The sequence below is a fragment of the Lepisosteus platostomus genome, chromosome 8 (assembly GCF_059453375.1).
Source record: "Lepisosteus platostomus isolate fLepPlt1 chromosome 8, fLepPlt1.hap1, whole genome shotgun sequence".
In the NCBI taxonomy this organism is placed as follows: domain Eukaryota; kingdom Metazoa; phylum Chordata; class Actinopteri; order Semionotiformes; family Lepisosteidae; genus Lepisosteus; species Lepisosteus platostomus.
The window spans coordinates 16,145,250-16,159,387 of NC_142618.1; the positions used below are offsets into that span (position 1 = coordinate 16,145,250).

The 14,138-nt window shown below is 53.0% G+C and overlaps 1 protein-coding gene across 1 annotated transcript in view; it reads left to right on the forward strand.

Moving 5' to 3' along the window:
- Positions 1–13,173, forward strand: part of LOC148656784 (uncharacterized) — a 32,646-nt gene extending 19,473 nt beyond the window's left edge. The window contains exons 4-11 of the mRNA XM_088642635.1: positions 1,113–1,224; positions 1,940–2,129; positions 2,284–2,352; positions 3,292–3,878; positions 4,154–4,739; positions 7,265–7,637; positions 8,390–8,647; positions 12,605–13,173. Coding sequence (XP_088498761.1) covers positions 1,113–1,224; positions 1,940–2,129; positions 2,284–2,352; positions 3,292–3,878; positions 4,154–4,739; positions 7,265–7,637; positions 8,390–8,647; positions 12,605–12,843 — 2,414 coding nt within the window. The 3' untranslated portion in view covers positions 12,844–13,173. The remainder of the gene's footprint in view (positions 1–1,112; positions 1,225–1,939; positions 2,130–2,283; positions 2,353–3,291; positions 3,879–4,153; positions 4,740–7,264; positions 7,638–8,389; positions 8,648–12,604) is intronic.
- Positions 13,174–14,138: the final 965 nt, after the last annotated feature.

Consider the following 14,138-nt stretch of genomic DNA (forward strand, 5'->3'; position numbering starts at 1 on the left):
AGGCTGTGACAGGAGATCACAAACTGGGCTGCCACACTCCCTCCCCCTCTCTCTCCCTGCCACCCCCCCACTCCCTGACACACACCCCTTCCTCCTCTCTCCCTGATACACACCCCTCCCTGACACACACCCCTTCCTCCTCTCTCCCTGACACACACCCCTCCCTGACACACACCCCTTCCTCCTCTCTCCCTGACACACACCCCTCCCTGACACACACCCCTTCCTCCTCTCTCCCTGACACACACCCCTTCCTCCTCTCTCCCTGACACACACCCCTTCCTCCTCTCTCCCTGACACACACCCCTCCCTGACACACACCCCTTCCTCCTCTCTCCCTGCCACACCCCCTCTCTCCCTGCCACACCCCCTCACCCTGCCACCCCTCCCCCTCTCTCTCCCTGCCACACCCCCTCTCTCCCTGCCACACCCCCTCACCCTGCCACCCCTCCCCCTCTCTCTCCCTGCCACACCCCCTCTCTCCCTGCCACCCCCCCACTCCCTCCCTCTCTCCCTGCCACCCCCCCACTCCCTCCCTCTCTCCCTGCCACACCCCCTCTCTCCCTGCCACGCCCTCTCACCCTGCCACCCCTCCCCCTCTCTCTCCCTGCCACACCCCCTCTCTCCCTGCCACACCCCCTCACCCTGCCACCCCTCCCCCTCTCTCTCCCTGCCACACCCCCTCTCTCCCTGCCACACCCCCTCACCCTGCCACCCCTCCCCCTCTCTCTCCCTGCCACACCCCCTCTCTCCCTGCCACACCCCCTCTCTCCCTGCCACGCCCTCTCACCCTGCCACCCCTCCCCCTCTCTCTCCCTGCCACACCCCCTCTCTCCCTGCCACGCCCTCTCACCCTGCCACCCCTCCCCCTCTCTCTCCCTGCCACACCCCCTCTCTCTCTCCCTGCCACGCCCTCTCTCCCTGCCATCCCCCCCCCCGCTCTCTCCCTGCCACCCCCTCTCTCCCTGCCACGCCCTCTCACCCTGCCATCCCCCCCCCCGCTCTCTCCCTGCCACCCCCCCCCCTCTCTCTCCCTGCCACCCCCCCTCTCTCCCTTCCTGTACTATCTGTAATAGCATCCAGTCTTTGTTAACCCTTCCGTCTCTCTTTAGGTACTCAGTGTGTGCGGGGACTATACCCTGAGGCTGTGGGGGTGCAGGATACCCCCCTCCCTCCTGGAGAGCTGCCCTACTATCTGCCAGACCCCCTGAGCAGCGATATGTGGTGAGAGGGAGGAGCAGAGAGAGTGTGTCTGAGAGGAGTGATCAGAAAGAAGAGGGACAGAGAGCGTGTGTCAGAGTGGAGTGATGTATTAAACATTAAACCTGCCTGTCTGTGTGTGACAGTATTAAACCTGCTGGTCTGTGTGTGACAGTATTAAACCTGCCTGTCTGTGTCTCTGTATGTGACAGTATTAAACCTGCCTGTCTGTGTCTCTGTATGTGACAGTATTGAACCTGCCTGTCTGTGTCTCTGTATGTGACAGCATTGAACCTGCCTGTCTGTGTCTCTGTATGTGACAGCATTGAACCTGCCTGTCTGTGTCTCTGTATGTGACAGCATTGAACCTGCCTGTCTGTGTCTCTGTATGTGACAGCATTGAACCTGCCTGTCTGTGTCTCTGTATGTGACAGTATTGAACCTGCCTGTCTGTGTCTCTGTATGTGACAGCATTGAACCTGCCTGTCTGTGTCTCTGTATGTGACAGTATTGAACCTGCCTGTCTGTGTCTCTGTATGTGACAGTATTGAACCTGCCTGTCTGTGTCTCTGTATGTGACAGAATTGAACCTGCCTGTCTGTGTCTCTGTATGTGACAGTATTGAACCTGCCTGCCTGTGTCTCTGTATGTGACAGTATTGAACCTGCCTGCCTGTGTCTCTGTATGTGACAGTATTGAACCTGTCTGACAGTTGTTAACCTGTCCATCTTTCTGACAGTGTGCCAGAGCTGGTAGAGGAGGATGTGGGCTTGATGGTTCAAGGAGGGCTGTATCGCACTCCCAATTGCCGTGTCCGAGAGGTGCATTGTGGGAGCCAGGCACGTCTTTGTGTTTTTGCTATACGGGACATTGCCAAGGGAGAGGAGATCACCGTGGACTATGGTCTGGGAGACTGGAGTAGCTCTCTGGTGAGACTTCCTGTACTGATGGCTCTGTGTGTCTCGTGAGTGAGCTGTGGTGTGGGCTGTGATGTCAGTACTGTTGACTCTGTGTGGCTTGTGAGTTACCTGTGCCGTGTTCGTTCTTGATGCGTTTTTGCTGATTAGACTGTGTCATTTGCAGAATTTCCACAGCATGGTCTCTCCAGTGGGCTACGACTGTGGTTCTGACTTAGACAATGACCTGAAGAAGGTGAGTCAGACATATATGAAGTTATATGCCTCTTCATGAGAGTAGGGCTGTCCTGCTGTCCTCACCGAACTCCACACTGGGCACCTGCCTGCAGCGTTTGGGCATTCTGGGTACAATCTGGCCTTGCTAAACAAAGACCGCGCTGTGGGTTCAGCAGTTCAGACCTCACTGTAGGTCCTGCGGCCCGGAGCTCGCCGTGGGTCCTGCGGCCCGGAGCTCACTGCGGGTTCAGCAGTTCAGACCTCACTGTAGGTCCTGCGGCCCGGAGCTCGCCGTGGGTTCAGCAGTTCAGACCTCACTGTAGGTCCTGCGGCCCGGAGCTCGCCGTGGGTTCAGCAGTTCAGACCTCACTGTAGGTCCTGCGGCCCGGAGCTCGCCGTGGGTTCAGCAGTTCAGACCTCACTGTAGGTCCTGCGGCCCGGAGCTCGCCGTGGGTCCTGCGGCCCGGAGCTCACTGCGGGTTCAGCAGTTCAGACCTCACTGTAGGTCCTGCGGCCCGGAGCTCGCTGCGGGTTCAGCAGTTCAGACCTCACTGTAGGTCCTGCGGCCCGGAGCTCGCCGTGGGTTCAGCGGCCCGGAGCTCGCCGTGGGTCCTGCGGCCCGGAGCTCACTGCGGGTTCAGCAGTTCAGACCTCACTGTAGGTCCTGCGGCCCGGAGCTCGCCGTGGGTCCTGCGGCCCGGAGCTCACCGTGGGTTCAGCAGTTCAGACCTCACTGTGGGTCCTGCGGTCCGGAGCTCGCCGTGAGTTGAGTGGTCCGGAGCTCGCCGCGGGTTCAGCAGTTCAGACCTCACTGTGGGTTCAGCGGCCCGGAGCTCGCCGCGGGCCCTGTGGCCTGGACTCGTTCGGGGAGGGTGTTGGCTGAGGGCTTGGCAGATGGGCGCAGCGGTGTCCCGGGAAGAGGGCGCCCCTGAGCCGGCTCTGTCCTCTCTCCACGCAGGACGGGCCGGTGAGAGGAGTGGCCCAGTATCTGCCCTCCTGGTCTCTCTCGCCCTCCTCCTCCACGTCCCACTCGGAGCACAGCGCGGCGGACGTCGACGACGAGGACAGGGGGGACACGCCTGACCCCCCCGCCCCGCCCGCCCCGGCGCGGCGGGCCCCCTCCAGTAGGAGGCACCGCTGCGTGTTCTGTGGGCGCCGCTTTCGCAAGATCGCCCGGCACCTGCAGCGCGCCCATGCGGGCGAGACGCGGGGGGCGCCGGGGCGTGCCAGGGGATCCCGGGACTGGGTGCTGAGAGACCGGGGCGACACTCGCACCCCACCGCCTCCGCCCCCCGAGTGCGGGCCCTGCTGGAGCGGGCCGACGCCCCCGGGGCGGCACCAGAGGAGCAGCAGCAGCAGCAGGCAGCGGGGGCCACTGTACACCGCGCGAGAGGAAGAGCAGCCGCAACAGGAGGAGGAGCGGCCAGCAGCGGGGCGCAGGTCTGTCAAAGAGGGGGGACAGGGCCAGGACAGACAGACGAGCTCCAGTGTGCTCCCTCGAAGTGACGCAGTCTCGGACCTGAAGGATCTGGGGGAGCCCTGCAGGTAAGAACCCCTCTCTCAGTGCAGTGTTAATGTACTGGAGTGTCCAGTCAGTGTGTCTGTACTGTATTAACCCCTCTCTCTCAGTGGTGTTAATGTACTGGAGTGTCCAGTCAGTGTGTCTGGACTGTATTAATCCCTCTCTCTCAGTGCAGTGTTAATGTACTGGAGTGTCCAGTCAGTGTGTCTGGACTGTATTAACCCCTCTCTCTCAGTGCAGTGTTAATGTACTGGAGTGTCCAGTCAGCGTGTTCACCCCCCTTTCTCCTGTCTTCCAGCCCCCCCTCCTCCCCCTCTCTCTGCAGTGCTCCTCAGGGTAGTAAACCCCACGTCCTTCCCCTGCTCTCGGACCTCTCCTCCCTACACGCCCAGCTGCAGCAGCGGCAGGAGCGTGCCCGTCAGGCCCTGTTGGACCCGCAGCAGCGCCTGTCCACTGGCCTGGCGGAGACCTGGCGCTCCCTGTGCCACAGCAGCCTGGCGCTGCTCATCCTGTTCAACCGCCGCCGAGACTGCGAGGTCTCCAAGCTCCGGGTGTCCTCCTACTGCCAGCGGCGGAGAGCGGAGAGCGAGGCCACAGAGGAGCGGCAGGCGCCGATGGGACAGGAACTGTCGCTCCTTGACAGAGAGAGACCGCTGTGTGACCGCAGCCGCAGGAAGGTGCTGGGCGTCTCTGCGGCAGCTGCGCCCCCTGCTGGCAGGGAGGAGGACCTGGCCTTGGAGGCGGCGCTGTCGCCCTTCGAGAGGGAGGTGTTGTGTGACCTGACACGTGCCAAGGTTCAGGGGAAGAGAGGGAAGGTTGTGCCGCTTCTGCTCACTGCGGAGATGGAGAGCAGCCTGGACCTGCTGCTGAGCACCAGAGACCAGGTGAGGGCAGGGCCGTCTTCTTCGAGGCCTGGCAGTTATCCCCATCGGGGCGAGGTCAGTCTCGGGGAGTGGTTAATTTCCCATCGGGGCGAGGTCTGTCTCGGGGAGTGGTTAATTTCCCATCGGGGCGAGGTCTGTCTCGGGGAGTGGTTAATTTCCCATCGGGGCGAGGTCTGTCTCGGGGTGTGGTTAATTTCCCATCGGGGCGAGGTCTGTCTCGGGGTGTGGTTAATTTCCCATCGGGGCGAGGTCTGTCTCGGGGTGTGGTTAATTTCCCATCGGGGCGAGGTCTGTCTCGGGGTGTGGTTAATTTCCCATCGGGGCGAGGTCTGTCTCGGGGTGTGGTTAATTTCCCATCGGGGCGAGGTCTGTCTCGGGGTGTGGTTAATTTCCCATCAGGGCGAGGTCTGTTTCGGGTTGTGGTTAATTTCCCATCGGGGCGAGGTCTGTCTCTGGGTGTGGTTAATTTCCCATCGGGGCGAGGTCTGTCTCGGGGTGTGGTTAATTTCCCATCGGGGCGAGGTCTGTCTCTGGGTGTGGTTAATTTCCCATCGGGGCGAGGTCTGTCTCGGGGTGTGGTTAATTTCCCATCGGGGCGAGGTCTGTCTCGGGGTGTGGTTAATTTCCCATCGGGGCGAGGTCTGTCTCGGGGTGTGGTTAATTTCCCATCGGGGCGAGGTCTGTCTCGGGGAGTGGTTAATTTCCCATCGGGGCGAGGTCTGTCTCGGGGTGTGGTTAATTTCCCATCGGGGCGAGGTCTGTTTCGGGTTGTGGTTAATTTCCCATCGGGGCGAGGTCTGTCTCTGGGTGTGGTTAATTTCCCATCGGGGCGAGGTCTGTTTCGGGGTGTGGTTAATTTCCCATCGGGGCGAGGTCTGTCTCGGGGTGTGGTTAATTTCCCATCGGGGCGAGGTCTGTCTCGGGGTGTGGTTAATTTCCCATCGGGGCGAGGTCTGTCTCGGGGTGTGGTTAATTTCCCATCGGGGCGAGGTCTGTCTCGGGGTGTGGTTAATTTCCCATCGGGGCGAGGTCTGTCTCGGGGTGTGGTTAATTTCCCATCGGGGCGAGGTCTGTCTCGGGGTGTGGTTAATTTCCCATCGGGGCGAGGTCTGTCTCGGGGAGTGGTTAATTTCCCATCGGGGCGAGGTCTGTCTCGGGGTGTGGTTAATTTCCCATCGGGGCGAGGTCTGTTTCGGGTTGTGGTTAATTTCCCATCGGGGCGAGGTCTGTCTCTGGGTGTGGTTAATTTCCCATCGGGGCGAGGTCTGTTTCGGGGTGTGGTTAATTTCCCATCGGGGCGAGGTCTGTCTCGGGGTGTGGTTAATTTCCCATCGGGGCAAGGTCTGTCTCGGGGTGTGGTTAATTTTCCATCGGGGCGAGGTCTGTCTCTGGGTGTGGTTAGTTTCCCATCGGGGCGAGGTCTGTCTCGGGGAGTGGTTAATTTCCCATCGGGGCGAGGTCTGTCTCGGGGTGTGGTTAATTTCCCATCGGGGCGAGGTCGGTCTCGGGGTGTGGTTAATTTCCCATCGGGACGAGGTCTGTCTCGGGGTGTGGTTAATTTCCCATTGGGGCGAGGTCTGTCTCGGGGTGTGGTTAATTTCCCATCGGGGCAAGGTCTGTCTCGGGGTGTGGTTAATTTTCCATCGGGGCGAGGTCTGTCTCTGGGTGTGGTTAGTTTCCCATCGGGGCGAGGTCTGTCTCGGGGTGTGGTTAATTTCCCATCGGGGCGAGGTCTGTCTCGGGGTGTGGTTAATTTCCCATCGGGGCGAGGTCTGTCTCGGGGTGTGGTTAATTTCCCATCGGGGCGAGGTCTGTCTCGGGGTGTGGTTAATTTCCCATCGGGGCGAGGTCTGTCTCGGGGAGTGGTTAATTTCCCATCGGGGCGAGGTCTGTCTCGGGGTGTGGTTAATTTCCCATCGGGGCGAGGTCTGTTTCGGGGTGTGGTTAATTTCCCATCGGGGCGAGGTCGGTCTCCGGGTGTGGTTAATTTCCCATCGGGGCGAGGTCTATCTCGGGGAGTGGTTAATTTCCCATCGGGGCGAGGTCTGTCTCTGGGTGTGGTTAATTTCCCATCGGGGCGAGGTCTGTCTCGGGGAGTGGTTAATTTCCCATTGAGTTGTGGTCTGTCTCTGGGTGTGGCTCATGTTCCCATCAGGGTGTGGTCTGTCTGAGGCCTTTTAATTTTCCCTGCATGACGTCTGACTTGGAGAGTGATAAATATTCACATCAGGGTGTGGTCTGTATGTGGGCGTGGTTAGTGTTCACATGAAGGCATGGTCTATCTGTGAGTGATTAATATTCACATATTAATATTCACAGATAGGGGTGTGGTCTGTCTGAGTGATTAATATTCACATTGGGGCGTGGTCTGTCTCAGTGTGTGGTTGATATTTACATCACTTTTGTATATGTAGACATTTTTGTGTGTGTTCCAGTGAAAACATAATTAAATATTTTAGTTTTTAGGCAGTCGGGAGTTTTATCAGTTTCCTAACGGATCGATTGAAATTTCTCTTGTTGTCCAGGTGGGAGTGAGCCCTGACAACCCCTATGTCTTTGCGCGCCCCTTCCACAGCGCGGCCACCCCTCTGCGTGGCGGCGACCTGCTGCGCCTCCTGGCCAGGAGCTGCGGCGCGCGGCGGCCTCAGAGCCTCACCTGCACCCGGCTGCGCAGGCAGGTGGCCATCCTGTCCCAGCTGCTCTCCCTCTGCGGCCGGGCCCAGCGCTCCCGGCTGGAGGGCTACCTGCGCAGGGAGTACCACGTGACCCAGGACTGCACGCGGCTGCAGGAGGACCCGGGGCTGATGGGAAGGGTGGCCAGGGTCGTGCTGGCCGGAGAGAAGGACGGGCTGATGTTTAAGGGCATGACCCTGGAGCAGATCTGCCTGGAGCTCGATGGTAAGGGTGCGCGCAGACGAGCCATCAGTCTCGAGACTTCCTCCTGTCCCACGGTCTGGTCTGCCTCTTTCCGAGAGTCAGCCTGGGTTTCTGGTCCCCCCGCCTGTCTGTTTCTGTTCCTTTGCTCTCCTCTTTCCTGTCGTCAGGTCAGAGAGTATCAGGCCGATTCTAGATTCAGACCAGAGGACCAGCTCTGTCCTCTGCTCCCAGGAAAACAAGGGGAGCTCTGTCAAATCCCAGGAAAAGATTTGAGGCTCAGTCAGATCCCAGGAAAACAATGGGAGCTCAGTCAGATTCCAAGGAAACAATGGGAGCTCAGTCAAATCCCAGGAAAACAATGGGAGCTTTGTCAGATCCCAGGAAAACATTTGGAGCTGTGTCAGGTCCTAGCAGGTGTGACCGATCAGCCAGGTTTAACACACAGCACAAGTATAGAGTCGGTACGGAATGGGAAGCACTGAGCCTGAACAGGGGATTACGAGACGATGAGGGGGCTGGATCCCAGTATCCAGCATCCTCAAGGGCCCCGACACTGCCCGCCCAGCAGATCCGTTGCCCAGCCATGTTATTAAAGCCGATACCCTGGTTTCCTTCAGGAAACAGCGATGTGAGACGTTCGCATCAATTAGCTACTCACGATCAGATGAGTCAGATGGGGCGAGTGGCCTCCTGCTGTGTGATTTGTTTGTTGTCTTTCTTTGCCAGCTTAGATGCTTTTGACTTTGCGCCTCTGTCTGCTCTTTTCCGCGCAGTGCTGTCGGAGAACTCTGCGGACGCGCTGTCGGAGGACGAGCAGGAGCAGGAGGAGGAAGAGGAAGAAGTGACCAGGAAACAGAAGCGCGCGTCGAGCTCCTCATCCCAGAAGCCTTTGCCCTCAGCAGCACTCCCGCAGAGCCAACAGAGACAGAGGAGACCCCCCAGGGCACCCCCCAGTCTCCAGATGACGTCCCCGTCCCCGTCCCCATCGGCCCGCAACAGCAGCAAGAGGACCGGAGCCCAGCCCAGACAGGGTGAGCGATACAGACAGACAGACAGACAGACAGACAGGGTGAAGGGGGAGGAGAGAGACGCATGCCTGGAGAGAGAGAGAGAGAAATGTCTGTAGATTTTTGTTTTATGTTAATTGTATTTGTTTTGCTTTGGCAACACTGTCATTACTCATTGGTCATGCCAATAAAGCATCTTGAATTGAATTGAAAATTGAATTGAGAGAGACTGGAGAGATGCAGAAGGAGGAGATTGAAAGGGAGACAGGACTGGAGAGTGCGAAAGACAGGGAGAGGGGAGAGAGAGACAGGACTGGAGAGTGCAAAAGACAGGGAGATGGGAGAGAGAGACAGGACTGGAGAGAGGGAGAGGGGGGAGAGAATGCACAGGGCTAGAGACGCCGGGAGAGAGCAGTACTGTCAGACGCTGGCACTGACGGTCAATCTAGACAAGACCAGGTGAAGCCAGATCTCAGGGAAACAGGTACCACTCCACATTGAACAGCAACACACTGAAACACGCCCAGCTACATGTACAAATGCAGCCATCGAGAAAGTGCAAGGTGTCGCCCGTTATACCACGGTAGACACCGTCATGACGTTTTTATTCTTTTTAAATCATCTGATGCAAGACTGCACTGCTCTGAAAGAACTGCCAGGTGGCGCAGTGAATTCTTAAAACAACTGCAACTGTGTGTATTTGTCAGAAAAATCAGGACTGTATTAATATTAACACATTAGTGCTTTCCTGCGCTAATAACACTGTCCACATACTACTAGCAAAAAACGATTTCATTAAATACAATGATTGCACACAACTCCATATAAGATAGTGGATGTCACTATATCGTATAACTCTAATTATTAAAAACAGAATTATTCTTTTGTTAATTTAATAGAGTATATAGAATAAATAGTAAGGGTGTATAAATTACTGCTCATTATTTAATTAAGAATGTATTACACAGTGTCGTACTGATTTCCTCTATTGTTGCAGATTTTTGACACTGAATGTTTTCAGGTCTTCAACCAAAATCTAATGTTAGATAACAGAAACCTGAGTGAACAAATAACACTTTTTTCTTTTTACTTATTTCATTTATTTAATTAACAAAGTTATCCAACACCAACTGGCACTGTGTGAAAAAGTAATTAATTAATTAAAGGGATAATTAGGGTCAGCTGATTGAACACAGTCAGCCTTGATTACAGCCAGCCCTGCCCAATATAAACCTCACTTACTTTCACCCTCACCATCAGGGTCAAGTTACCAGCACAAAGATGCGCTGCAGATGTTCTGCACAAAGTGTTTCGAAGAAGTGTGTGGTTTCAGTCACTGCAGCTAAAGGTGGCACAACCAGTTATTAAGTGTAAGGGGGCAATAACTGTTTCACACAGGGGATATGGGTTTTGGATAACTTTGTTTATTAAATAAATGAAATAATAATAAAAAAGTGTTTTGTTCACTCAGGTTCCCTTTATCTAGTATTAGATTTCATCTAAAGATCTGAAAACATACAGTGTGACAAATATGCAATAATAGAGGAAATCAGGAAGGGGGCAAATACTAGGGGCGCCGTCCAATGGCAGACCCTGGGCTCTGACCCCAAGCTTCTCTCCCTGTCTGTGTGTCTGTGTCTCCATGGAGAAAAGCTGGGGTATGCGAAAAGACGAATTCCTAATGCAAGAAATTGTATAGGGCTAATAAAGAAACATTATTATTATTATTATTATTATTATTATTATTATTAGTGGCCTTAAAAAATTAAACCAGATATTGTGTTAAATTACATGAAATTCTGGTAAATTGTATTCAATTTTTCAAACCCGTTACATTTTTAATAGTGATTCATTGTATTTATTATTTAGTCATTACTACATTTATTATTAATATTAATTCAATATTTTTACACTTAATTTACAACATACTGTGATTTTTCAAATTAACATTAAAATGAACAGAAATGTCAGTTTAGTATACATATTATTTATTATATCTATTTTATTACTATCGAGTGTTTTTTTAATCTCCAAGGAGCAATTTGTTAAAGAAAGAACAACTTGTGCATGAGCCGGGAATCGAACCCAGACCTCCTGCTTGGCAGGCAAGACATTCACCACAGACCAGTCTGTGCCTCACTCTGATTGGATGCCTGAACCTGTGGGATATTGGGAAATGTAGCTTCTTACTTCATGCATTTAGTTCAATGAGCGAAATTAAATGTTTTTTTTATCCTGAAGTTTCAATTTCCATTCCGCTGAAAAGAAACATTATATAAAATATATATAGTATATCTAAACAACACAAAATGAGAACCACTGATGTTGTAATGGATTGCAGAGGAAGTGAAACCAAACCAACAAGAAGTGTTTCGAAAAAAAATGATATGGATAAGAGCGCTGAAAGGAATCCACTGATCGTTCATCATATTGCGTTAATTCCCTCTTAATTCCCCCTGCAGAGACGGCAGCTGCAGCCCACTGACCTGTTGTCCGTTGCCAAAACACAACAACAGGTCGGTTTGCAGGGTAAAGACACCTCTCGTGCAATTCAAATGCTGGCCGTGTTTTGCATGGGGGCAGGGAAATCAATGCAAATGCGCAAATTTGATACGATATTCCCTTGACCCATTTTTATTTTGTTTGTATCTAAAGAGGAACTTAGATGAAACATCTGTTAAATATGAAATAGCGGAAAAAAAAAACCTGCTTTGGTACTGTCCCGAAAGTCACATTTAAAATGAAACGTTTCATCAAGTTAAGCAAATGAGGTAATATTCCTTTTTTGAGTAATTCAAACATAAAAAAATAGATGTAATTAAAATACTATTTATTTAAGACAAACACATCTATAGGTACCATAGGAGTTCAGGTGGGTAGCTGCGTCAGCATTCGTAGGCTGCAAGGGAACAAGTAATAGGTTTATTCCCTGGAAAAAAAGAAGAAAGAAAACACAACGTTTCAGCCGTGGAGCCTTCTCCTCACACCTGAAGAAGGCTCCACGGGCGAAACGTTGTGTTTTCTTCTTTTTTTCAGCATGGAATAAACCTATTACTTGTTCCTTTATAGGTACCATAGTTGATATTAGAGTAAGACAGCTATCATGAGAGTACCATTGTTGACAACAGTAATCATTTATTTGAAGTTAATTAAAAATTAATTAATATCACTGAATTCTAAAAAGTGCAAAAAAACTATTGAGGAAAAACAAATGTTCATACTCGAAGGGGTATGTAATTAAGGAGCTAATCGATCGGCGAAGGAACAGAGAATTCCAAAATAACATGGGAAAAGCTGGTAGGAAATGCCTGGGGAAAAAACTGGGAAACTGCCTGCAAAAACTACATCTCTCAGAAATCCAAGGTTCTGCTTCTCTGGGTACTGCAGGTCCTACCCAGCCTTGGTTGTGTATAAGTACTTACGTTTGTTCAGTCATATGTTGTTTATTGTTTTTAATTTGAACAATCCAAGTGTTCATGGGAAATGTAGTTAAATTGAGTATGTCACAACTTTTCCTTAATAACCACAGCAAGTAAGTGAGTTAAAGAATTTGATACATTAACTGTTAATGAAGAAGTGTCCAGTCAGTCACTGTGTCTGTATTAACCCCTCTCTCTCAGTGCAGTGTTAATGTACTGGAGTGTCCAGTCAGTGTGTCTGTACTGTATTAACCCCTCTCTCTCAGTGCAGTGTTAATGTACTGGAGTGTCCAGTCAGTGTGTCTGTACTGTATTAACCCCTCTCTCTCAGAGCAGTGTTAATGGACTGGAGTGTCCAGTCAGTGTGTCTGGACTGTATTAACCCCTCTCTCTCAGTGCAGTGTTAATGTACTGGAGTGTCCAGTCAGTGTGTCTGTGCTGTATTAACCCCTCTCTCTCAGTGCAGTGTTAATGTACTGGAGTGTCCGGTCAGTGTGTCTGTACTGTATTAACCCCTCTCTCTCAGTGCAGTGTTAATGTCGTCTCTCTGTTTCTCTCTCAGGGAAAAGAGGGGTGTTGAAACGGCCATGGTCAGAGGCAGAGAGGCGAGCAGTGGAGGAGCACCTGGAGAAGAATATCCGTCTTCTCCGCGTTCCGGCCAAGGCGGAGTGTGAGCGCTGCCTGGCACACTGCCCCCTGCTGGGTGCCAACTCTCGGGACTGGAGAGCGGTGAAGTTCTACGTGCACAACCGCATCCAGCTGATCAAGAGGCACTTACAGAGGAGCGGCCTCAAGAGCTGAGACTGCAGGGGGCAGGGAGAGGAGGAGAGAGGCAGGGCAGGAGACGGGAGGAGGGGAGAAGGAGGGGAGCAGAGGGAGATGAGAGGAAGAAGAGGGAGACAGGATGCCGAGAGAGGAGAGAAAGGGAGGTAGTAGAGGGACAGACTTACCTGTGGAAGATCAGCCCCAAAACCTCACAGTGATGGGAGAGAGGGAGAGAAATCCTCTATTGGAATCTCACTAAACTGGACACTTTTATAGAACAAAGTATTTATTTGTTATTATTTATTGATTTTTGTAAAGATGGCACACTCATGTTGTTTCATTTGCTGTAATAAAGAAAAAAACAGATTTTGTCCTGTTTGCCGTCCAGTATCCTTGTCTTGTTAACATTGTGTCTTTATACCTGTAGAACTGCAGACAGAAATATTGCTGCAATGCCTAAGTTCAGTCCACAGTCAGCTGTATGAGCTCAGTCCTTCTCCTCTGAATGTTTCTGAGTCCACAGTCAGCTGTATGAGCTCAGTCCTTCTCCCCTGAATGTTTCTGAGTCCACAGTCAGCTGTATGAGCTCAGTTCTTCTCCTCTGAATGTTTCTGAGTCCACAGTCAGCTGTATGAGCTCAGTCCTTCTCCCCTGAATGTTTCTGAGTCCACAGTCAGTTGTATGATCTCAGTCCTTCTCCCCTGAATGTTTCTGAGTCCACAGTCAGCTGTATGAGCTCAGTCCTTCTCCCCTGAATGTTTCTGAGTCCACAGTCAGCTGTATGAGTTCAGTCCTTCAGAACTCAGGACTCGGGACTGCGGGTGGGTCGGGACCTCAGCCCAACAGAACCACGTGCTGGATCTTCACCCCGGTCTCACCACTGCTCTGTGCTCTGCGTCAACTGTACCGGAGGCGGCACTGTCCAGACGGAGTGGCTCTTCTCATTCGAAGGTGGTGAGAAAGGGCTTGCGATGATCGATCTCTCAGACTGGATCCACCTGGACCGGCCGGAACCGCCGCCGAACCGGAGCTGTGTCGCTACAGACGCCGAGATGTTGGGCGACGTTTCTTCCGCTGCAGCAATGAGGACGCGCTCCGAGGGCGAGTCGGCGAGGTGTTGAAGTGACCGCGGTGGTGCCCAGTGCTCTGCCCGGAGGAACTCCTACTGAACGTCTCGTGCTCTGCAGCAGGCAGATCAGCTTCGGCTACAATTTCATCATCCAGATCAACTGTGGGAAAGACGTGTCTCTGCCGAGTATCATCCCCCTTTAGTGGGCTTGTCTTGCGTCTTGAAGCGCTCGGTGTGCGAGATCACACCGCCGGGACACGTG